At 39.5% G+C, this 26,319-nt stretch overlaps 1 protein-coding gene across 1 annotated transcript in view; it reads right to left on the bottom strand.

Annotated features, from left to right (window-relative positions):
- Nucleotides 1-316: 316 nt before the first annotated feature.
- TLL1 (tolloid like 1) overlaps nucleotides 317-26,319 on the bottom strand; it is a 162,329-nt gene continuing 136,326 nt past the window's right edge. The window contains exons 15-21 of the mRNA XM_058193320.1: nucleotides 24,839-24,999; nucleotides 23,405-23,585; nucleotides 15,109-15,234; nucleotides 14,287-14,414; nucleotides 7,551-7,764; nucleotides 6,606-6,856; nucleotides 317-3,347 (exon numbers count right to left, since the gene is read on the bottom strand). Of these exons, the coding sequence (XP_058049303.1) occupies nucleotides 3,213-3,347; nucleotides 6,606-6,856; nucleotides 7,551-7,764; nucleotides 14,287-14,414; nucleotides 15,109-15,234; nucleotides 23,405-23,585; nucleotides 24,839-24,999 (1,196 nt within the window). The 3' untranslated portion in view covers nucleotides 317-3,212. The remainder of the gene's footprint in view (nucleotides 3,348-6,605; nucleotides 6,857-7,550; nucleotides 7,765-14,286; nucleotides 14,415-15,108; nucleotides 15,235-23,404; nucleotides 23,586-24,838; nucleotides 25,000-26,319) is intronic.

Here is a 26,319-nt window from a genome sequence, read left to right as displayed (position 1 = left end):
TCCTTCTTCAGTTAAAAATTATGATCAAAAAAGGACCTTTCCTTTTCTTTCAAATTTCTTCTGTATTCAATTGTGAAACTTCTGTTACTTCCAGAATGTGCAGCTAGGTTGCTACTGCATTATGATGGGTTGGAATGCAATCTTTACACCTTAAAGACTCTAAATATAACTGTCCTATTAACTATGTATTTTAATTTAAACCAAGAAAGGCAGCATAAGTAAACAGAAAATAGTCAATACTCAGGAGTGATTCAGTTTTCTACAGACTGGAGAGAATTAGATACCTTTTGATAATGTGTAGTTTGAAGGATTTTTATTCAATTTGGGTAATAATGCATTTTACATTTCTCAACAATTTTTTTCCAAGCCTTTCAGCAATCACACACAAAATCTCACAATACAGAGTTTTTCGTAAACACTCTCAAGAAAAACACTGCCATGGCAACTCTAATGTAAACTTGTTAAATAAACTGGCACAATTCATGATACAAATATCCTACATTCAAAACTACAAAAATTATTGCTAAGATGTGTTTGACTTTGGTAGACATCGACTTGAACATGCAGATTGGATTTCTCAAATCATAATCGTATATCCAAATCAGCCATAATCGTATATCCAAATCAGCTAATTCTGAGCTGCCAAATATTTTAAGAAGTTTGTTGAAGCAAAAGTTATAAACAAAACTCTTAACGTTGCCATAGTTTTTCTTGTGTATGCCCACTGTTATTCTTTCTAAACTTGCTTCTACTTCAGTGCTGTTGGTGTCTGGGTATACGTATACTCAAACATGTGTGCTTCAAGAACAGCATGGGTTTGGCCATATAGCAAAAACATACAGTGCTGCCTATACTACAAGTGAGCATTGGAATAACAAATTGCTCTTGTCCCCATATACAGCCTCTGCTATTCTGTACTTATTAAAATATGCAGTAAAGCTCAACTTGACCATTGTTTCTTCAAGCTTCAATAGTCTGCTATTCTCAAGGGAAAACATTGGCTGCGTTTACATAACATGCTTGCACGTGGTTAGCTTAAACATGGTTTACATCAATTGCTGAGTAATACAATGAATATAATGAATTTCAAGGGATACAGTGAATAATAAATTAACCATATATCCTGGGTTTGAAAAATGCACTAAATTAAAATATGCTTATCTAGTTTTTGGTTATATGCATTATACAAACGCATCCATATTTCACCAATTTGTGATCAAATTAACACTTGTCAGCCAGCTCCTAAATAATATATTCTAAAGACTGTGTTAAGGTGGTGTGTGTTGTTTTTTTTTTGTCGTTTGCTATTGAAACATCTGTTAAATAGAAGCAATGAGACCTATACATGCTTAGTTTTATTTTATTATTTTTTTTAAAAAAAATATTAATGCCAGTGTATTTATTCTGGAAAGGAAACAAAAACTAAACGAAGTAGCAACCAACATCAAATGATATCAAAATAGTTCTTTTAATGGAACATAAACATTTCATAGCTCTGGATTCTTTATTACAGTCATGTTTATGAAAGCTTTAAAGAAGTTGCTACACTCAGTTGAGATTGTGGTATAAATTGGCACATGAAGTACAATTTACCTGTCCATACATACACAACACTTCTCACTCTTACTCATTCATACTAACTTACATGATGCATATACATTGTGACTAAATCCATATATGGCCTAAAGCACATACAACGGAATTTCTAAAAATAACATATTCTACATTAGTAACAAGTCTGCTGCGCTGTATTTACAACTAATGATCTGGTACTGCGAATGGTAATTTGTTTAAGGATTATTTTTGTGAACACACATTTAAAATGTTCAAGTTGTTATCAACTATCAAATCAGATGTATATCTACAAGAAGATCTGTATGATCATGTACAAATATTCTAAGGCAATTGTAGTTTGTTCCACAGGGTTTGTGCTGCCATTCTTATAATCCTTTTCTCATGTCTAGAAAGCTGCTCCTGTTAATATGCAACAAGGCATAATGACTCATTTCTGATCAGCAGGTTATTGGCTCAAAAATCTAGTATCTTGGGTTGTGGACATTTCTTTTAAAGTTCATGGAATAGCACCATAGAAATAGTCTTTGCCACCACAAAAAGAAAAAAAAACCTTCTTTTTCAATTGCTTGGGAAACCTTTTTTTTAAAACAACTCTTTCCTCATTCCTTATTGGCTTAAAATAATAATAAAATAATTAGTTCACCCATGCTCCATATAATCCCCCCTCCCAGTTTCCCACAGTAGTAAACGTGGCAGGTCTGAAGGCCTAATACAAAAGATGGCTTCAAGGCCTGACACAAACATTTCCAAGGAAATGCAGAATAACAGTTCATTTTTGCCAGTGGAATGAAATTTATGATTGATGGGTTGGGTTATTCTGGTCCTGATTCCATCTGCTGATCACTGGGAAGAGGTTTGCCTCAGGCTGGCAAAAGACCAATTCTGATTTGGTTCTTAGTCTTTTATAAGAGCTTAGCATACTACAGTACTTCAGCAATAATACATTTAATACCTTCAATTACTGACAATATCCAAAGTCTGAATGTATTCATAGTGAACCTTGAATGTAAAAGGATCAGTTCTACTTTGTTATTGAACCAAAACTGCCCACAGATTTAATGATTTTGCAGATACAGTTTTCCAGGTTTTTATATGAGTATGTGGAGGGATAGAAAAAAGAATCAGTTTTTCTTCTCTTCTCATGTCTTTTCTTTGTACATTTTAAATCTTGGATATGCCACCAATGCAATTAGAATAAGAAAAATACAAAGACAACATTTCAAGTGCATGACCTGTGTAGCAGGTGAGTTTTTTTCTCCTCTCCTGGATTCAAGTCACTTGTCAAAAAGTTACAGTCAGCAGGATTTTTTCCTATTGTTGAAGATGGAAACAACCCTGACGTTTGTCAAGCTGTGAACAAAGCTCTTACAGTCTCCTTGGACAGCATGCAATATCTTTTCACCAGTTTGCAAAGACAACCATGAATGGAGGCCATATGTCGTCACAATGTCTGTTCCTCTACGGAAAGTTTATCTAAGAGTGAGATGTTTCAGTTTTTCTTCTGTTTGAAATCATGGGCTAAAAAAATCTTTGCTTTTTACTAATATTGTCAATATATATATATTTTTTAAAGAATCCCTCCACCCCTTCAAACAGTCATTCTCTGTTTAATTTTGTGACTTAAGGGGTGTCTTGTGTTATTTTTGAGTGTGAACATTATCTTGATATTTTATACTTTTGTATCGTATATGAAAGCCTTTTTTGTTAATTGTATCATCTGTATGAAAATGGAGTAAAACAGAATCACCTGCTGAATAGATTTCTTCCGGGGGCTGTAGGAGGAAGAAGAAAAGAGAGGCTTACCAAGGTTATTCTAGAAACAACAATAAATCATTCAGACTGCAGAGGTTACATTGTCCTTTTATCTGAAATACAGTGTATTCAATCTTAATAAAACATATTATAATAGTTTGTGTTTCTTCTGCTATGGCCAGTGAACAAAATAGTGCTGTTTTTTTTTAATTAATATTTTAAAGTTGGAATGACAGACCGAGCCATATGCTGTACCTTTTCCCTCCATTTTTATTTAAAGAAAAGCACTGCAAAATAAAGGTGGTATGAATTGACTTAAGCCATTTCCTTCTTGTTATCCCCGCCACCTCCCAGCTTAGACTCTGCATTTCTCCTGCTCTATGAAGAAAAAAGAACAGAAGATTCTTCCTCCACTTTTCCATCTTTAGCTTAAAGACAATTTGATTAAGTTTTCCTTTAACTAAAATCTGCTTTGAATTAGGAATAATTGTTGTGTTTCCCTTTGACATTGTGTTTATCTATTCACTTTCTCCTTAGACAGAGAAAAACATTCTCTTATAATAATTTTTCATTCAAAAATATCAGCACAGAGAAATCTCCTTTCTTTTGGATCCTGAGCCATTTTAAAACAGGAATCCTGGTAGTTTAAATATTCTGTTCAATTAAATGCTCTATTTGTTCATCTGCCAATGAATATTATTTTGGCACGGTAAGGATTGCATTTGGCCTTTATATGGTATGCCGAGTTACATGCCAAAAGATCGGTGAAGCAAAAGGACATACAGCAAGATAAAAATGCATTGCTTTTATTTAAATTTAATTATGATTATATTTGCTTAATTAAATATAGAACTTTTAAATATACTGCAGAAATCATTAAGAATTTGCCATCAGAACATCTGATGATCCCCAGATGTTTCTTTGTCTAAAATTGCACTATATAAATTATAACTTTTCTATATTCCGTTGCTGGATTGTAAGTAAATTGGTACATATTGTCATCTTGAATGACTGTATTCAGTAAGACAATCCTTTTGCTTGAGAAGTTCTGAAGAAATTATCCAACAGTTCTTCACAATGAATTAATCTCACTGTTCATTAAATAATCTAAGATATATAAATATATGCAGCTTAAAAAATTGATTCAAGTCTTGTGAGCTACCAGATTTTTTTTAGAACAAAATAATGTAAAAAACTAAATTAGATATTCAATTAGTTTAATGGTATTTTGACATGGTTTGAAGTTGTTATTATAATCATTTATTTATTTATTTTATTTATAATTTAATTTCTATACCGCCCTTCTCCCAAAGAACTCAGGGAGCCTTATTTAAAACACATAAAATACACAATATAAATCACAGATTTAAAATGCATTTAAAACGAAATATTTAACAGGCCTAATTAACTAATACGGTCATAGACCGATATAAAACCCTTAAAATTTAAAATTATAAATAAATTAATACATTAATAAATTAATTAAAAACACTTAGGCAAGTCCCGCCCGATTGAATAATAAGGTATTCAGTTCCCGCTTGAAGGTTCGGAGGTCGGGGAGTTGGCGTAACCCCGGAGGTAACTCGTTTCATAGGTGCTGCCACAGAGAAGGCTCTCCTCCTGGGGGCCACCAACCGACACTGTTTGGATGATGGCACCCGGAGCAGGCCCACTCTGTGGGAGTGCACAGGTCGTTGGGAGGCTATCAGTGGCAGAAGGCAGTCTCATAGATAGCCCGGTCCTAAGCCATGGAGCGCTTTGAAGGTGAGCACTAACACCTTGAATTGCACCTGGAAGGCTACCGGCAGCCAGTGCAGGCCACGCAGGATAGGTGTTATATGGGAGCAACGTGGTGCTCCCACTATTACCCGTGCAGCCGCATTCTGGACTAGCTGGAGCCTCCTGGTTCTCTTCAAGGGGAGCCCCATGTAGAGAGCATTGCAATAGTCCAAGCGAGAGGTAACGAGGGCGTGAGTAACCGTACATAAGGAGTCCCGGTCAAGAAAGAGGCGCAACTGGTGCATCAGGTGAACCTGATAAAATGCTCCCCTGGCGACAGCCGTCAGGTGTTCTTCTAGGGACAGCCGATCGTCCAGGAGAACGCCCAAGTTGTGCACCCTTCCCCCAGGGGTCAGAACTTCACCCCCCACAGTCAGCGAAGGCGTAAACTGACTGTACCGGGATGCCGGAACCCACAGCCATTCTGTCTTGGTGGGGTTGAGCTGGAGCCTGTTCCTCCCCATCCAGACCCGCATGGCCTCAAGACACCGGTCCATCACCTCGACAGCTTCGCTGGGGTGGTTCGGGGTGGAAATGTACAGCTGAGTATCATCAGCATACAGATGATAATCCACCACGAAACCACAGATAACCTCACCCAGCGGCTTCATATAGATGTTGAACAGGAGAGGCGAGAGAACCGATCCCTGAGGCACCCCACAAGTGAGGCACCTAGAGGTCGATTTCTGCTCCCCTGCCAACACCGTCTGCGAACGGTCAGAGAGATAGGATGAGAACCACCGATAAACGGTGCCCCCCCAAGTGAGGTGCCCCTCACTTGGTTTAGATATGAGAGTATTCCATTTGAATTAAATTATTTTTTTGTCACAAGTTAAAGGTGAAATGGAAACATGGAAATACTACTTGGAAAACCTTTATGGTCAATCTTATAGGAAAATTTCAATTTTTCTTCAGGACTAACCCCTCCCCTCCAAAAAAAGTATGAAAGATTCTATATTAAATGAAAAAAGTAACTGCCTCAATTTTTTGTTTTCTGTTTTCAGACAGCACCTCTGAAATCATTTTAAACAATAATAGAATGTCTACAATTCTTATTCTTCTACACCCCTTTATGTATTGTTTATGTACTTTATGTATTGTTTATGTATTGTTTATGTACTGCTTCTCAGTAACAATTTTTATTTTTGCCAAAAACAAAAATGATCTGATTCTCTTAGCCTTAAGAAACAAATACTTTAACTGCAAAAAAACCCTAAATTACTGATACAATCCAGCAAGCTACTTTAACACATTTTTTTTCTGAGCACAAGTTTGCAGGAGTCTAATTTTTTCCCCCCTAATCCTTCCACTGCACTGAAGCTTTCTTTAAACTCAGAGAGATTTGGTTGTAACAAACCATGGACATGAAAGTCTGCTAGAGAAAAATGGAAAACAGCAGAAAGATGCTAGTGCATAGGTATCTCTATGACACAGTTACATATGCTGCTCTGATATTTTATGAAGAAATTTGATAATTGCGAAACTTAAAAGTGACCTACCCCTGATCCACAAAACCGGCCAATCCTCAGAGCCGATGTATCATGGCCATCAAAGACTTCTAGGTAGTCATAGCCACAGTCTGCTTCTTCTTCCACTTCAAATGTCTGAAAAATTAATTCTATTCGATAGCCATGGTCTGACACCAGCAACCACTCGCAATCTGCTTGAACTGGGTAATTATTATCTCCAAACTGAGCATGAGAGTAAAGGTCCCTCATTTTGCTTTCAGCTTTCAGGCGACCACCACACTCTGTGTGAAAGATGGGGGGGGGGAGAGAAAGGTTTGTGCCTTAGTTCTAGATTTGAAAGGGATCAGATTTATTTTTCTACCACGACTGGGAAGCACCAAGAACAAAAGAAAACCACTAGATGTCAGTATAAACAAAGAAATAGACATCACAAGACATTATTTGATTCCAGCAGGACAAAACCTTAATTGCTGGCAGAAACTCTTGTTTTTTTCATGAAAGAATTTTGATCACCAAGATTCAGCTTGATTTAAAATATATTCTTGCAGCAAAACCCTATGATTTGGTTTTTCAAGAAATAATAGAATGGATTATTAAAATGTATTCTGTGCACTTAGTATATGTATATAACAGTGGTGAAATCCAATTTTTTTTACTACTGGTTCTGTGGGTGCGGCTTGATGGGAGTGATGTGGCTTGGTGGGTGTGGCAGGGGAAGGATAATGCAAAATCCCCATTCCCTTCCCACTCCTGGGGGAAGGATATTGTAAAATCTCCGTTCCCACCCCAGTCTGGGGTCAGCCAAAGATGGTATTTGCCGGTTCTCCGAACTACTCAAAATTTCTGCTGCCAGTTCTCCAGAACCTGCTGGATTTCACCCCTGGTGAAATATATTCTGTTTTCTGCTAATTAAACATTCACCCACAATGGTGTTAAACAGGTATCCATTGAAGTTAGTAAAAATTATTATCACACCTGTTGAATGGGTTGCTTGGAAGCCTTTCCTTTGAACTGATGCATCAGAGACAAATCGGAGGAACATTTTATTTCCTGTGGCAATAAGAGGATCTGGTATCTTATTTCCACATAAACGCCCCAGAATTGGGGATTTTTCATTTTCTCCATCAAACACCTCCAGATGGTCATAAGCACATTCCTGATGTTGTTCAATTTCAAACTCAATAAATACCTGAAAAAAAAATAGCAAAATATTAATCCAGAACTTAAGCGTATCCCAATGACAGTTATACATACTGATCAGAATCATTCTAAATATTACATTAAATATTAGAGGGTGGTATTGGAAGAAGCAAACAATGAAATAATAAAGTTCTAATTTAGTCCAAGTATAGATGTATTTATGAGAACTTTGGAGATTTATTACAAGTACTTTTGCATGGATCTAATTGTGCCCTTAATAGCTTTCTCAGTTTGCAATCATCATTTGCATTAAACATACCAAAATATTTATTCCTATCGTCTATCCATGATAGAAGTAAGAAAATCTAGATTATGTCTAATGCTTGTTGTTGTTGTTTTTCAATTTTATAGGATAGTTTCATATTTTTCAGATAACTAGAAAGAAAGCTAAAGGAAAATTTCAGAAATGTGTTATAAAACTAATTTTAAAACTATATTTTAGAGCTTTTAGAAATTAATTCATTAAATAACCACACCTAAAATTAAAAAGAAAAACATTTTGGTACTTTGGCTGAATTTTTTTTAAAAAGGAAATTTTTATAAACCTAAACATTCACAGATTTCTTTTCTTTTCATTCCTATATATCATTTTTTGTTCAATGTGAGTAATTTTCAAGCTTCCTTCAGCAGTTAATAAGTGTGTGGATAATAGAATTCCTTCTGATTTTCCACTGTTGACATGAAAAGTTTGTGACGATGAACATAGTTATAACGTGAACTTGACAGAAACAGCTCTTCAAAATTCTTGAACTAAATCTTAAGCACAGAAGTTGAGTGAATAATATTTCTAAATTACTCCTGGGGAAACTGGAGAAATTTTCCAATATTGGAGCTGGAAGTCATACTCAGTGATGTATAGCATCTTTAATAAACCCCCCCAATAGGTGGAGTTCCTTTATAATGGCTTCCCGTAAGATTTAATTAAGTGTAGGAATCCACAGACACCCGACCTCTGGAGAGATGTCTGTACAATGAAAGACAGAATATAAACACCCCTTAGAATCTCATTACTAAATAAATGCAAGCACATAGCATTTGACTCATGCTCCTTGTCTACAAAATTATATTCTCCTTTGGTAAAATTTCAGCATCAAATTATTTTTCACCAACCTGAATATAAACTACCAGACTCTGTGGTCTCTTCCCAAAATCCCAAAAGCTTTAACCAAAAACTATCTACTATTGACCTCACACTATTCCTAAGCGGTCTGTAAGGGGCGTGCATAAGAGCACCAACGTGCCTACCGTTCCTGTCCTAATGTTCCCTTTGATTGTATACAATTTTATATAATCATTACATTATTATGATTATATATATGCTTATATATCGTATAGTTATTTCATGCTTATGCTTATATATACAGTTGTGACAAAATAAATAAATAAATAAATTATTTAGAAAAAATATTCCTCAGCACTTCATTATCTACAATGCTCCACTTAGACAAAGTTCATGCTCTTTTAAGTATATTAATTACATTCTGCTAGTTGTAACTTCCCTATAGACCAGTGGTGAAATCCAAATTTTTTTACTAACAATTCCATCGGCGTGGCTTTGTGGGCATGGTGTGGCTTAATGGATGTGGTGTAGCTTGGTGGGCGTGGCAGGGGAAGGATACTGCAACATCCCCATTCCCTCCCTATTCCTGGGGGAAGGATATTGCAAAATTTCCATTCCCACCTCACTCTGGGGCCAGCCAGAGGTGGTATTTGCCAGTCTCTGAACTGCTCAAAATGTCCACTACCGGTTCTACAGAACCTGTCAGAATCTGCTGGATTTCACCCTTGCTATAGACCTCTTTCTTGAACATGGGAATCAGTGGCTTTAATATAAGTTAAAAGTTATTGTCACATGTTGTTGTTTTTTTCATTTAAAATCCAAAGAAAATTCAGTAAAACTTTTAGAGCAGGTGTCTCCCATGTTGAGAGTTTAGCTGGATTGTAGGTGAACTATAATTGAATTAGAGTGGATTAAAATAGGCATTTTTCTCTGAAAGCAGAAAAAATGTTATTTGAAGTTTGGGATTCAGGAAAAGTCAGTTAGGTTGAAGACCAGTAAGCCAGAATACAGAGATTTTATTAAAAAAATGTTATCCCTAATGTAATAGCATTTTTATATTTGGTATAAACATAACATAGTGTTCTAAATTTGCATAGGATTACCACTGTTTACTATTTATAAAAAGTTATCAATACAAGTATTAAAAAAGAGAAATATCATCTTTTGTGATAGACACATGGCTTAAGTATATATTAAATGAAGTTAACATCCTTGCAGCTTTACCTCTAAGTTTTCCATCACACGTTAAAACATCAAATAGGAATAAGAGCACCAGAAGAACCTTCTAGCAAATGAAATTAACATGCTAAGTCTACTTAAAAGGAATAAAATTCAACAAGATTCAAATGTACAGCAAAGAGATCTGTTAAAATGTCTTGGACAATAAGGCTGTTCTAATCTGCAGACTCCCTGATGGAAGTCAGCCAAAGTACAATGTGTTGCCACTTTATATTAACAGCTGTCCTTGAGAAATTTCATATCGCTCAAGTGTTGACATTTTGGCAGTAAAATGGAAATAATCAGAACAAGCACAAGTACTGCAAGCTGAAACAGAGATACTTTCTCTTGGCAAACTACATTAAGAAAGATCAGACATTCTTATTAATAGAAAGAAGCTGCAGATAAAATATTAACAGCTGAAATATTATCCCAAATGCCACTCATAAATTTTGTTCACTATTACTGTACAACTTTCAAAAGGCAAATCATTATGCTAGTTGACATCTACTTCACTAGATCTATTCAATCTGCAGGCCATAATTAATTGATGTCTCCTTTGTATAACTGAAATATAACTAAGTATGACTAAAGTGATTTTTCCAATGAAAGACTGCTAATGCCATCAGTCGAAAGCATTACATGGCTATATTGTTTTCCCTTTTTAGCAGTTGTTCTTAGGCTCAGAGGAAAGATGGATGAAATGATAAGTGGGGGTAGGAGCAGTGGTGAAATCCTCCACTGGTTTGTTTGGCGTGGCGCACACCAAACACGCGCTGGGCACGGAAAAAGAACACTTCACTAGGTAAGTTGAACAGCGAGGGTGGGGAGAACATCAGTGCTGCACGATTTAGCTTTGCTAGAAAGCAGGATTTCCTGCTTTCTAGTAAATATAAACCATTCAACACAGCTGATCGTTGGAAATACTGGTTCGGACAAACTGGTAGCTTTTTTTAACTACTGGTGTGCCTGAATTGGTAGCTATTTAACTACTGGTTTGACTGAACCGGTAGCTTTTTTTTTTGTTTTTTTACTACTGGTTCACCTGAACCAGAGTGAACCGGTAGCATTTTACCCCTGCATAGAAGAGCAAGTGAATACTTTGATTGTTCAGAGCCCATAAAATTGTAAAGATGGCAGAATGGCTGCATAGCAAACAGACTCATCTGGGAGAATTCATAGTCAGCATAAAACCCATTGTGTTTTACAGAAAAGCTGTTAGTTTTACTCTAAAATTGTATGTATGTATGCCTCGGTATGTATCACACTGGCCACATGACCACAGAAATGTCTTTGTACAATGCTGGCTTCTTTGGCTAAGAAACAGAGATTAGCACTGATCCCTACAGATGCACACAACTAAACCGGGGAAACCTTTACCTTTACCTTTATGCACAAAAGGAAGCATGTTTTAATGGGATATCTTTCAAGGCTGTGTGTGTAGAATTGTGGGTTTATAGAACAATCCCATGTACAGACTTTCCATTTTTTTCGGAAAAATTGTCCAAGGTAAATCGTACAGGACTGAACTCCTAGAACTTCACATTTAAATTATACAATACACTTCATCTTAGGCCAAAGGTTAAAAAGAATTTGATTATAAATACATTTTTTATAAAAGGCAATACAGTTATAAAGGTCTTTTTATTGTCTCAGTAATACATTTATACTTGAAAGAAATGTTTGTTTGTCTTTTTGCAAGACCATCCAAAGATTAACTATTCAGCTCCCAGAATTCTTACAATGGAGGCCAAGAGCCTTCAAGCCAGGTGCCTCTACTATTGCTAGACAATATATCTACTAATCTACTAATATAATGCTAGACAAACATCCTCAAAACACTTGTAGAGGTCAGAGAACCTGCTAGTCCCAACTGAGGATAGGATCTTACTCTGTTGTCTGAGTGGATTCAGCAACTGCTATCATCTTATGAGGAATCAAAGGGAATGGGGCATTCCTTTTCCTCAGGCAGCACAAGCAAGTAATCTTAGAGACAAAGATTAGTGGCTATAAATGATGGGTAGTCATTTTATACCTTTTTATACCTACCACCCACTTTTGTATCTCTGTTAGTAGTAAAATTTTCTAACTGCCCAATGGTTCCACAGTAATGAGCCGTGGATCGTCGTCTGCGCATGCCTCTCGCGCATCATGGATTGGGTTTGGGGTGGGGGGTGCCGGCTACCAGCTCTGCTTGTCTGTTACAGCTGGGTGGTGTGGGGGGAGATGCGCGAGCTATTCTGGGATGAGGCTCTTTTGTTTGTGGTCGCACTAAAGTGCCATTTAGTTACACTTACGTAACATGAACTAAACTTATGCGTGGGCGATACAAATAATATCTTTTCAGAAATTTAAATTGTCATGGGGAATTTTATGAAAACCTAATGAAAATGTTTTTAAATAATGCTATGAAAATTTTTTAAAAAGTCAATTAAATTTTAAAAAAAGGAAAGTGCTTCAGTATCAGACAAAAACCTACCACACACCATGAAAGCTGGAATGCCCACTAGTGGGCGGTAGGGACCAGGTTGACTACCACTGCTATAAATGATGGATAAGCAACACTGCAAACTCAGAAAACAGAGTACAAAGTGACTTTAGAATAAATGATGCTATTTTTTGATGCATTGAGAATATAGCTGATTCTGGAGTTATTTAAATGAAGTGAAGTAACTTGTCACTAAATGACAGTGAGAGGGAAAAAAATACTTCCCGACGAAATAAATTCAAAGCTATGTGATAAAAACTCTAAATAAGGTAGTGAAAATGTCAAACACTCTGTTCTTTTAATGCAAATCCAGAACAAATTGTCAACTTTTACACATGTCCAGTACTTGCCATATGATGATAGGATTATTTTTGGCCTCATAAATGGCTCTTCAGCCACACTCAATAAATGAAGTCATTTCAACCCCATTTGGGAAATGAGAAATGAATATTTTTACTGAATTCCTATTTGTATTTTTAAGTTTTTTAAAATAAAATCATACAGCTACTAAGCAGTACATTATAATGCGCTAAATACCACACGTCTCTGTGCATATTTTACTTCTACAACAGAAGTCTCTAATCTTTTTGGACACTTACATGCTTAGAATCATGACAGCATGTTGCGGAGAGGGGAACTTCTCCAATCACAATATGGTTGCATAGCCAGTTGGAAAATTAAGAATTCACATGGGGATGGGGTCTGGATGGTGGGAGATCTGCTACAATACCTATACCATGGACACAATGTTGGAGTCAAGCACTGATACCTTGATGAAGGTATCTTTTCTTTTATGTACACTGAGAGCATATGCACCAAGACAAATTCCTTGTGTGTCCAATCACACTTGGCCAATAAAAAATTCTATTCTATCTACTAGAAAGAGTGCAGAGAAGAGCAACAAAGATGATTAGAGGACTGGAGCCTAAAACATATGAAGAACAGTTGCAGGAACTGGGTATGTCTAGTTTAATAAAAAGAAGGACTAGGGGAGACATGATAGCTGTGTTCCAATATCTCAGGGGTTGCCACAAAGAAGAGGGAGTCAGGCTGTTCTCTAAAGCACCTGAGGGTAGAACAAGAAGCAATGGGTGGAAACTGATCAAAGAAAGAAGCAACTTAGAACTAAGGAGAAATTTCCTGACAGTTAGAACAATTAATAAGTGGAACGACTTGCCTGCAGAAGTTGTGAATGCTCCAACACTGGAAATTTTTAAGAAAATGTTGGATAACCATCTGACTGAGATGGTGTAGGGTTCCTGCCTAGGCAGGGGGTTGGACTAGAAGGCCTCCAAGGTCCCTTCCAACTCTGTTGTTATGTTATGTTATGTTTTGTTATGTTATGTTATGTTATGTTATGTTATGTTAATTCTATTCCGTTCATAGATCTGTTTTTGAAGGGCAAAAAGTGATTCAAAGTACACATGGACATACACATAGCACAGGGTCAAGAATACTTCAAAGCAATTGCATCTTTTCTTGGCTTTCACATTTGCTCTCTGCTTATAAGGAGGTACTCCTTACAGCTGTTATATGTGCACCCATGCAAGCTGCAAATCATTTTTTTTCTCCTTTTGGAATATGAATATGAGCATTGGCACTTATCAGAGATCTCTAATCTAACATTCGTACTCACAAAACAATATTTTAAAAATCTGTCGATTCAATTTTTTACTTCATTAACAATACTGTTGATTCAAGTTAAACTTTTGATAGATTTGTTACCAATATTAAGTACTACTTACTATTTTGACCCTGTGACCAGGTGTGGCACTTATTTCCCAGCTGCATTCCTTTCTGCTAGGGTACTTATCAGGCCAGTTGGGGCTTGTGATAATTCCATTTGGGCTGTGGATTTTCTGTTCACATTCAGCTGCATTAACGATGGATAGAGAGCATCAGTGAATTGAGGGAAAATATATAGTATCACACAGCTAGATTTATTATTTATTTATTTATTTATTTACATTTATATCCCGCCCTTCTCTGAAGACTCAGGGCGGCTTACAGTGTATAAGGCAATAGTCTCATTCTATTTGTATATTTACAAAGATAACCCAGATATTAATTCTCTGCTTTATGAAAAAAAGGATGCATTTGTTAGAAGCTAATATGGTGTAATAATTCAATCTTAACTATCAACATTTACGATTAGCAAGCTCATTCCCGAGAAACAACGTGCAATGATCCATAACATTAATTCGGGGAGTTGTGCAAATAATTTGAGATCTTCATCCTCTTGAATATTTGGTGTGGCTGTTTAATGGCCCTCCCATTCATTCATCTGTACATTCATCTGCATGCACAGAAGTTGCTTCCACTGACTTTGCGGTATCATGGTCATACAATATTTATTATTTATTATTATTATTATTTTGATATTTTGAATATTTTGTATTTTGAATAATATTTTGATATTATTTGAATGTATAGCTTATTATGTAACACTTTTCGATGAAATATCGTACAGTCTTCGAACAGGTGCAAATATAAGGATACATGCATAAGATAAAATGCACTCAAGCAGCTTCTTTAAAAAAACGCTTCTCTGGCAAACTACTTTTTACCTTCCTTGCAGTCATGTTTGTTTTCATGAAGCACAAATCCATTCCGACATTGGCATACATAGCTTCCAAAAGTGTTAATGCATTCATGCTGGCAACCACCATTGTCCTTTGAACATTCATCTTTATCTATAAAATATACAACACATTTACTCTACAAAGAGAATTTACCTCTGTTTCATAAAAAAGAAACTTAATGGTTTAGTTAGGTTTAAATCCCAGTGGAAAACTTTTTCCTTAAAGTATAAAAAAAAAGAGCCACACATAATAATGATGCAACAAGGAATTATATACTGTTTAGGATTGCCTTGATTTGATTGCAGTTGTTTCACAATTGGGCAAGTGTACAGAAATAAAGATTAAAATTTTAATAAATGATAAATTAATGCATAATGAGAATATATATTTTGTTAATTGGAAAAGTTTCATTACCAAAATGCTTGAAACTTTATGTATTTATATATATGCATATAAGGATGAGTATATATGTATAAGGGACACGGTGGCTTAGTGGCTAAGATGCTGAGGTTGTCAAGCGAAAGGTCGGCAGTTCAGCGGTTCGAATCCCTAGTGCTGCCATTACTTGTCCCAGCTTCTGCCAACCTAGCAGTTCGAAAGCACGTAAAAAATGCAAGTAGTAAAAATAGGGACCACCTTTGGTGGGAAGGTAACAGCGTTCTGTGCGCCTTTGGCATTGAGTCATGCCAGCCACATGACCACGGAGACGTCTTCAGACAGTGCTGACTCTTTGGGTTTGAAATGGAGATGAGCATCGCCCCCTAGAGTCGGGAACGACTAGCACATATGTGCGAGGGAAACCTTTAGCTTTACCTTATATATTTATGTTTGTGTATGAATAACATATATGGTTATTCAATTATTTTGTTTTATTTAAAGTGTTTGAATGACAATGTAATACTTTCCCCAATTAACACTGGGACAAAAATAAAACTGGAGAAGGATACAATGGTTTGGCACTGGTAGTGTATGATGAAGTAAAAATCTTATCTATGATTTATATAAACAAGGATTCATATTCCAGGTTGAAAAATAATTCTAATTCACCAGATTAAATTTAAAAGAAGTAAACATTTTACAGACTACATGAAAATGATGTTCAGGGATGAAAATCAGCCTTCCAATTTTAAATTGACTCTTTATGTATTTTTTCTCTCAATAGTTCTTATAACTAGGAAAGATCCATTTTCAACAATACATTAGATCTGATTCATTCACAAAGTACATGGTCATCTTTCAGACCCTCAAAAGCTTGACCGTGAATTATGTCACATGGCCTGTATCAAAATCTTTGCAGGCTTCCAAAACAAAAATGTTCTCCTTGGAGGCAGCTGTTTTATCTGTGGGGGTGAATGACTGACTCATTTTCCCAACATTAGTGTGCTCAGTGATAGAATGATTATAATTTAAAAAAGTATAATTTAAAAAAAGACTTTTAAAAAGTTGATTCACAGGAGTTTTATGACTCCTGTTAATCTCTTCCAGAAATTGCAACCTGAGTAAAGTATTTATTACTCTAAGTAGTATTTTTACTGAATTTAGTCTGCAATCTTACTTATATAATAAAGTATATTCAATATACTTAAAATATATTTCCACCGAATTCAACAATATTGATTCAAAAATTGTAGGGATAATGTAATATTATAATTATGTCTCATAGGTTAAAAAAAAAGAAAGCATTGTAATCTGTTCTGTTTTTCTGAACTTCTCTACTAAACCTTAGCTGGAGTTTCTAACCTATTTGTGTCCCAAAGATGCTTTTTTCAAGAGGTAACTGGACCTTCTTGTTTTAATTTGGAGACGTTTTGCTTCTCATCCAAGAAGCTGACTGGATGGTAGGGAATGGAAGGATTTATATTCCTTGTGTGTCCAATCACACTTGGCCATTAAAGAATTATATTCTATTCTATTGAGACAGCTGGTCATTTGCATTTATTTATTTATTTATTTATTTTTATTTATCATATTTATATACCGCCCTATCTCCCTAGGGACTCAGGGCGGTTCACAGGCAAATAAAAATACATATAAATACAGGATAAAATAACAATTAAAAAACTTATTCTACATAGCCCGATTATATTAAAAAACCATATCCATAATAAAACCCATTAAAACCAATAAAAACCAATATAAAATTTAAAATCTACTCCAGTCCTGCACAAGTAAATAGATGTGTTTTAAGCTCGCGGCGGAAGGTTCGGAGGTCCGGGAGTTGACGAAGTCCTGGGGGGAGTTCGTTCCAGAGGGTGGGAGCCCCCACAGAGAAGGCCCTTCCCCTGGGTGTCGCCAGACGGCACTGCCTAGCTGACGGCACCCTAAGGAGGCCCTCTCTGTGGGAGCGCACGGTCGGTGAGAGGTATTCGGCGCCAGCGGGCGGTCCCGTAGGTAACCGGGCCCTATGCCATGGAGCGCTTTAAAGGTGGTTACCAAAACCTTGAAGCGCACCCGGAAGGCCACAGGCAGCCAGTGCAGTCTGCGCAGGAGAGGTGTCACATGGGAGCCACGAGGGGCTCCCTCTATCACCCGCGCAGCCGCATTCTGAACTAACTGAAGCCTCCGGATGCCCCTCAAGGGGAGCCCCATGTAGAGAGCATTGCAGTAATCCAGACGAGACGTCACGAGGGCGTGAGTGACCGTGCATAGGGCATCCCGGTCTAGAAAGGCGAACTGGCAACCAGGCGAACCTGGTAAAAGCTCTCCTGGAGACGGCCGTCAAATGATCTTCAAAAGACAGCCGCTCATCCAGGAGGACGCCCAAGTTGCGCACCTCTCCATCGGGCCAATGACTCGCCTCAACAGTCAGCCGTGGACTCAGCTGACTGTACCGGGATGCCGCATCCACAGCCACTCTGTCTTGGAGGGATTGAGCTTGAGCCTGTTTCTCCCCATCCAGACCCGACGGCTTCCAAACACCGGGACAGCACTGATAGCTTCATTGGGGTGGCCCGCGTGGAAAAGTACAGCTGGGTGTCATCAGCGACAGCTGGTACCTCACACCAAGCCACTGATGATCTCACCCAGCGGTTCATATAGATGTTGAACAGAAGGGGCAAGAGATTCGACCCCTGTCGCACCCCACAAGTGAGGCTCCTCGGGGCCAACCTCTGCCCCCCTGTCAACACCGTCTGCATCGATCGAGAGATAGGAGGAGAACCACCGATAAACGGTGCCTCCCACTCCCAATCCTCCAACCGGCGCAGCAGGATACCATGGTCGATGGTATCAAAAGCTGCTGAGAGGTCTAATAGGACCAGGGCAGAGGAACAACCCCTATCCCTGGCCCTCCAGAGATCATCCACCAACGCGACCAAAGCCGTCTCAGTGCTGTAACCGGGCCGGAAACCGGACTGGAACGGGTCTAGATAGACAGTTTCATCCAGGTGAAGGGGAAACTGATGTGCCACCATATTTCTACAACCTTCGCCGCGAAGGTTGGAGACTGACGATAATTACCTAAAACAGCCGGGTCCAGGAAGGCTTCTTGAGGAGGGCCTCACCATCGCCTCTTTCAAGGCGGCCGGAAAGACTCCTCCAACAATGAAGCGCCAGAATCGCCTGGAGCCAGCCTCGTGTCACCTCCTGAGTGGCCAGTACCAACCAGGAGGGGCACGGGTCCAGTAAACACGTGGTGGCATTCAATCTACCCAACAACCTGTCCATGTCCTCGGGAGCCACAGGGTCAAACTCATCCCAAACAATGTCAACAAGACCGCCCTCAGACGCCCCATCCGAATCGCCGCAATCTTGATCCAGACCATCCCGAAGCTGAACAATTTTATCGTATAGATAACCGTTAAACTCCTCAGCACGTCCCTGCAACGGGTCATCCCGCTCTCCCTGGTGAAGGAGGGAGCGGGTCACCCGAAACAGGGTGGCTGGGCGGTTATCTGCCGATGCAATGAGGGAGGAGGCGTAGCAACGCCTCGCTTCCCTCAGTGCCACTAGGTAGGTCCTACTATAGGATCTAACTAGTGTCCGATCAGCCTCCGAACGGCTGGATCTCCAAACACTCTCTAGGCGTCTTCTCCAGCGTTTCATCTCCCTCAGCTCCTCAGAGAACCAAGGAGCTGGTTGAGACCTGTGCCGGGTCAGAGGCCGCAAAGGCACGACACGGTCTAATGCCCCGACCGCGGCTCGTTCCCAAGCTGCGACCAGTTCTTCAGCCGTGCCATGGGCAAGATCCTCAGGGAATGGCCCAAGCTCCATCAGGAACCTCTCCGGGTCCATCAGGCGCCTGGGACGGAACCACCGTATTGGTCCCGTCTCCCTGCGGTGTTGGATGGCGGTCTGAAAGTCTAGATGAAGGAGAGAGTGATCCGACCATGACAATGGCTCAATGACTACGTCTCCTAAAACCAGATCACTCATCCACTGACCAGAGATAAAAATCAAGTCCAGTGTGCCTCCCCCAATGTGGGTGGGGCCATCCACTACTTGAGTCAGGTCCATGGCCGTCATGGAGGCCATGAACTCCCGAGCCGATGCTGATGATGTGCCGGAAGAAGGCAGGTTAAAGTCCCCCATGACCATAAGTCTAGGGGTCTCAACCGCCACCCCGGCAACCACCTCCAACAACTCGGGCAGGGCTGTCGTCACGCAGCAAGGAGCCAGGTACATGACTAACAGGCCCAACTGACCCCTATGGCCCCACTTCACAAGGAGGGATTCACAACCGGCAATCTGAGGAACAGTGGTCTCCCTCGGCTCCAGACTTTCTTTTATAACAACCGCCACCCCACCACCCCTACCTTGATCCCTCGGTTGATGGAATGCTCGGGAACCTGGTGGGCACATTTCCCCAAGGGGCACCCCCCCTTCAGTGCCCAACCAGGTCTCCGTGATGCCCGTAAGGTCCGCTGGAGCCCCTGTATAAGATCACAAATAAGGGGGGCTTTGTTCACCACGGACCGAGCATTGCACAACATCAACCGAAGGCCCAAGCTCTGAGGATCCTGACCATCCGGGGAACGGGAGAAGTCCAAGGGGTCGGAGCGCGTGATCGCTTTCAGACATCGAGCACGCGCTCCCGGAAATTGATATGACCCCTCGCTTCCGCCATACCTGCCTCTCCCACTTACCGTGTCAATAAAACCACCCTCACAAATAGGAACACACTCCTCCCTCATAACCTCCGAACCTGATAAAGAAGAACCGCCGTGAGCATGTGCAGGAACTGGCCCCCCACCCGACGGGCTACCCCCATTACCCGCCCTTACCCTCCCACCCCTTAAAAATTCCCTCTCTAAAAAACCCCACAGGCTCTTCTTTTTCGCATGCCACCTCTGTGGGTCCCAAGACCCGTCATGGAGGCCGGCCCTCGGTAGTGAGGAGGGCCATTCCTGCGAGGCGGGGGCACCTCGCAGGCGCAAGAGTTCACAAGAAGTATAATGCGTAGCAGCTGAGGATAGAAATCGGCAGTATAGAGGCTCCATCTCCGAATGGCAAGATGACAACAGATGGTACTAGTCCAGAATGAGGACAGACAAAGAATGGAACACCAGTTGGCACCGAATGACAGTCTGGATGGTAATCTGTCCGGTGCATAGTCCAAACATCCTGGAACCGGGGGTGAGGGGAGATGGCACTCCGGTCGCTGGCCACGTCTTCCTCCGTCTTCCTCTGTCCCCAAATAAATCCCTTGTCTCCCCCAGAAAGTCCTAAAAGGACCAAAACCGGCCATAGAAATCCCAAAAGGCCGAGGGGGGCATGGGTGATGTTATCACAGTCACAGACTGGTTACAGGGGAACAACTCCGGGATGCCTCCATCATCTCCCCGCAGTCCTCCAAACAACCACCTCCAAACATGGCCAGGAATAAATCCTAACCATTCCAGAGGCCAGGTCTCTCCAGACCTCTCCCTCCAAGAAGCGAAGCCCATATAAGGGGCTAAACCTCTCCGAGAGGCTGGAGGATGTGAAGGCTGCCAAGTCCACAGTCCGGCAGCAGGAGAAAGCCCAAAAGCCAAAAAGCCATGGCAACGAGGCAGATGGCAATAATAAGGGTAGATGTAATACCTCCGCTATCATCCAGATCGTCCAGGGGACCATAGGCCCAGGTTGCAGAGGCAAGAACCCGAAAAGTCCGGAATCCATAATCAGAAGACGGGCCGGGAAACGAGCCAGAGACGAGAGACCAGCCGGCTAGAAGAATCGGCCGAAAAACGGCCGAAGAAAAACGCCGACTCATCGCCCCACCTCCGAGCCTAAAACATGGCCGCCCAGGTCCACCGCTTGCCTACCCGGCCTCGTTCTCAGCAGCCATGTATGTGAAAAAGTCCGAAGACCTCTCCCATGGCTGCCAGAGATAAGATCTACCGGGCCGGGGACAGCAAGCAGCTAAACGGGCGGCCGAGGCATCGCCAGCATCGGAGGGGCCTCTCACTGCCGGAGCCGAATCTTCAGCGTCGCGCTATCTTGCGCATGCGCAGAGCCATAATCTGCGCATGCATTCTCATTGAGTCAGTGAAATGAGTTCAGCGTTTGTTTGTGCCTTAGGGCAGGGGTGAAATTCAGCAGGTTCTGACAGGTTCTGGAGAACCGGTAGCAGAAATTTTGAGTAGTTCGGAGAACCCGCAAATACCACCTCTGGCTGGCCCCAGAGTAGGATGGGAATGGAGATTTTGCAATATCCTTCCCCCAGGAATGGGGAGGGAATGGGGATTTTGCAGTATTTACCCTGCCACACCCATCAAGCCACACCACACCCACCAAGCCACACCCACAGAACTGGTAGTAAAAAAATTTGCCTTAGGGGTACAAATGGGTGTGAAGCCTTCCTGGAACTGCTGGAAGGATTGTGTTATGGAGCTGCGCTTTCTCCAGGATGTTTTCTGCCCTGTGTCCCTTCACTGTTGAGCACAGGTGCAGGCTGTTGGGGAGGAGTCTATGTTATCTGCATCTCAAACTGAAGCGCAAATGGTTCCTGCAGTCTGCAATTTTTCTGGAAATCCGTTCATATTTCCATATCATTTGAAGGGAGTTCATCCCAAACTACATAGCTAAACATCTATGGAGATTCTCAGTCATCTAGTTCAGGGGTCTCCAACCTGGGTTCCTTTAAGACTTGTGCACTTCAACTCCCAGAGTCCCTCAGCCAGCAAAGGTGGCTGAGGAACTATGGGAGTTGAAGTCCACAAGTCTTAAAAGGACCAAGGCTGGAGACCCCTGATCTAGTTCATCGTTGTTCCAAAGGTTCTTTTAAGAGGCAACTGGACTTCTGGTTTTTCTTTGAACTTTGGGACAACGATGACCTGGATGACTGAGAACTTTCATAGACATTTAGCTATCTGTGCATCTTTTTGGTTTTTTTGTTTTTTGTGGGAAAACATGCCATTTTTAAGGAGGAAAAAAAATACACATTAGAATTACTGCAAATAAAGAAAAACCAATATAATTAGGAAAGTAAATGAATAATGAAATCTGGATAGTAATTAATAATATTATAGGTATGTATTATTATTATCATAACCAATAATATATTTCCTTGTCACAATTATTATAGTAAGGTAAAGATAAAGGTTCCCCTCGCACATACGTGCTAGTCATTGCCGACTCTAGGGGGCAGTGTTCATCTCCGTTTCAAAGCCGAAGAGCCAGCGCTGTCCGAAGACGTCTCCATGGTCATGTGGCCAGCATGACTCAATGCCAAAGGTGCACGGAATGCTGTTACCTTCCCACCAAAGGTGATCCCTATTTTTTCTACTTGCATTTTTATGTGCTTTCGAAACTGCTAGATTGGCAGAAGCTGGGACAAGTAATGGCAGCTCACCCCGTTATACGGCAGCACTAGGGATTCTAACCCCTGAGCTGCCAAACTTTCGATCGACAAGCTCAACGTCCTAGCCCCTGAGCCACCGCATCCCTAATAGTATTATTATTAATATTAATTATTATTATTTTAATTATTAATTAAATTATTATAAATTATAAATTATAAATTATATAAATTATTATATAAATTATTTATATAATTATATAAATTTATAAATTATATAAATTATTATAAATTAAAATTATAAGTCATTATTATTATAGTATTATAATATTATTATTATAGTATATGTATTTAAATTGATATTAAATTATTCAATTTTTAGTGAAAAATTGAAACTGAACTTGTTAAGAGACTGGCCATTCATCTTCATTGGCATCAAAAAATGAAACAAATCTTATACACAAATCTTATCCTGCAAAACAGATTTTGAAAACTGTAGTTGTATTAGCAAAAACCCGCAAACATTCATACAGATCACATTTATTGTATTTGTTTTAATACCTGAGAAGAAATGAGCTTTGAAACCTTTCTTTGAAACTGTGTTATCGGACCTGAACTCAATTCTCATGTTGTTATACTGGGAGGTGACAACTTCAGGCACTTCTGTACCACAAAATTTGCCCTGTGGTTTGGAATCAGTAGAAAGGCCACTACGGATTTCCACATAATCGTATTTGCACACCTACAAAATGAAATGCCGGTATTAATCCTAATGCAATTAAGAAATACATTTATCTTTCAACTTATACTTTCAACCATGAGACATAATGTGGTTTAGCTCTTTTTCTTTATTTTATTGCTTGCATTACTCATTACACCACAATTGATCAAACATACAAGAGACTTTGTAGGTTTTTTTTTCTTTTTCTTGAGTGACACACTTGGAACCCTACTGATGCCAGGATCTTAATATTAGCTCCGTTGTATTATGATTCAAATTCCTTTGCTATTAATAATAATGAGTAATGCAAAGAGTATTGTCACACCTATATTTTTTCATTTTAATTTGCCTTTCCATATTTTTGGTTTCATTTAAAAACTTGATTTGCAATTTTGGTTATCTGAATCATAGCTCTCTCCTGTGTTTGTGTGTCAATTCATGAAGCTTCCCTGACCTGCTCCCGGGTTGCCATAGGAAAGGGGATGGGAAATCACGCCTTGCAACTGCACCAAGGAATTTATTCCTCAGTCATAACAAGATGCATTCTGGCTGAGCAAGTCAAGGCCATCTCCCTTGGATACCAGCAATGCCTGGAGGGAGTGACTTTTACAACCCGTGAAATTACCTCGTTGGGGAATGTGACCGGGGGACACATTTTTTTGCGGGGGGGAAACAGGATCAGAGGCAAGGCATGAAGGGGCTGAAGTCAGAGTTGGCTTCACCTAGGTAATGCTGACATTTTGCTCCCAATAAAAGACTGGATTTTTATTGCAAAATGGCTTGAGACTCTTAATTGCATTAGGGCGTTGGTCGGAATCCTGACATCGAACTGGTATTAAATGAGTTGGAACATTCTTATTAATTTGAAAACAAAAATATTTTACCTTTTTGATATTCATTTGATAGAATGAATGATATTCTCTATGAAAAGGTCTAACATTTGGTCATTCTGGCCCTTAGGAATTAATTCTGGACCTAATATTTTGATAGTGTGTTGATGTATGTTTTTAATTATGGGTTTGTATTCATGTATCATCATATAACAACCTCCAATCTCAAAATGGATTTTAGAAATGTGGTCATAATTTCATTTGTGTGTTGATTTCAAGTGTGTTGATTCAGCATGCAGCTAAAACAGCCCCAAGTAATAAGAATCAAGAGCCTATTAGGGAAACAAGAATCATGGTGGATACTTTTCATTAATAGGATCTATTTTGTATTCTGCTACTATTGATTACCTAAGCAAATATTAGCTTCGGCTGTCATTAACTTACTTCGCTCCCTTCCAGTTCAAAGAACTCAAACTTCACTGAGATTCTGTATTGGGTGGGAGCAACAAGTTGCCACACACAGTTTTTATTAGGGGGGTATTCTTTGGGCCATCCTGGTGTTGTTAGAGTCCCATTCAGCTTTGTCAGAAGACCCCCACAGGCAGCTGAAATAAAAGTGGAAGAATAAATTCATAAAGTTATAAGTTCATAAAATCGTAAGTTTGCATACGTGAGAAGAAGTAAATTAATTAAGTAATCTTTTTTTTTCAAAGCAAACAAACAAAACAGATAAATCCAAAAGTATGGCCAATATTGCCTATTGGCATATATCAGTGGTAGTCAACCTGGTCCCTACCGCCCACTAGTGGGCATTCCAGCTTTCATGGTGGGCGATAGGGGTTTTGTCCGATACTGAAGCACTCTCCTTTTTAAAAAAATTTAATTGACTTAAAAAAAAAATTCATAGCATTATTTAAAAACATTTTCATTAGGTTTTCATAAAATTCCCCATGACAATTCAAATTTCTGAAAATATACTATTTGTATTGCCCGCGCATAAGTTTAGTTCACATTACGCAAGTGAAACTAAATGGCGCTATAGTGTGACCGCAAACAAAAGAGCCTCATCCCAGAGTAGTTCGCGCATCTCTCCCCACACCACCCAGCTGTAACAGACAAGCAGAGCTGGTAACTGGCACCCCCCCAACCCAATCCACGATGAGCGAGAGGCATGCGCAGACAATGATACACAGCGCATTACTGTGGAATCGGTGGGCAGGTAGAAAATTTTACTACTAACAGAGATACAAAAGTGGGTGGTAGGTATAAAAAGGATGACTACCCCTGCTGTAGCTGAAAGTCAAAATACAAAATAAAAGACAAACCAAAACAGAATTCATGGTGGGTCTGAGACCAGGATGCTAAAGAGCTTGTATTAGAATATTTATATATTTTCCTAGTGAAAATATTTGAAATCTGTCACTCCATGATCATATTCTAAGCTAGTCCAGACAGAGGAGTATACAGTATAGTACAGACTATACTGTACAGACACTCCAATACTTACGAAATGCCTGTGACCAATACAGTGGAATATCACCCACAGAATTCCAACTCTCCTCCAATAAATAAGTAATAGCTACAAAATTTTGTGGAGACACAATTGAAATCTTACGGAATTTGTTGCATATGTGAGTTTGCAGCTATTTTCCTCATTTAAAAAATGATGACCACTCCCTCACAAGGCTGCCCAACTGAGGCTAAATTTGTAAAAACTGTTAAGTAATTCATGCAGGAGTATATCTTTGGTTAATTTCTTTAACTAAGGTATGGATTTCATAATCATAAATTTAGAGTTGAATCTTAGGCACTTAGAAGAAAGCAAAGAAACAGATCACCAAACAAATCAACTCAGAATTCTCAATCAAAATGTACATGATCAGGTTCAACTTATCCTATTTTGGACATATTATATGAAATTGCAG

Source organism: Ahaetulla prasina, chromosome 8, assembly GCF_028640845.1.
Source record: "Ahaetulla prasina isolate Xishuangbanna chromosome 8, ASM2864084v1, whole genome shotgun sequence".
Taxonomy (NCBI): domain Eukaryota; kingdom Metazoa; phylum Chordata; class Lepidosauria; order Squamata; family Colubridae; genus Ahaetulla; species Ahaetulla prasina.
Note: the sequence above shows the minus strand (reverse complement) of the source record. Positions and strands in the feature narration are given on the sequence as shown.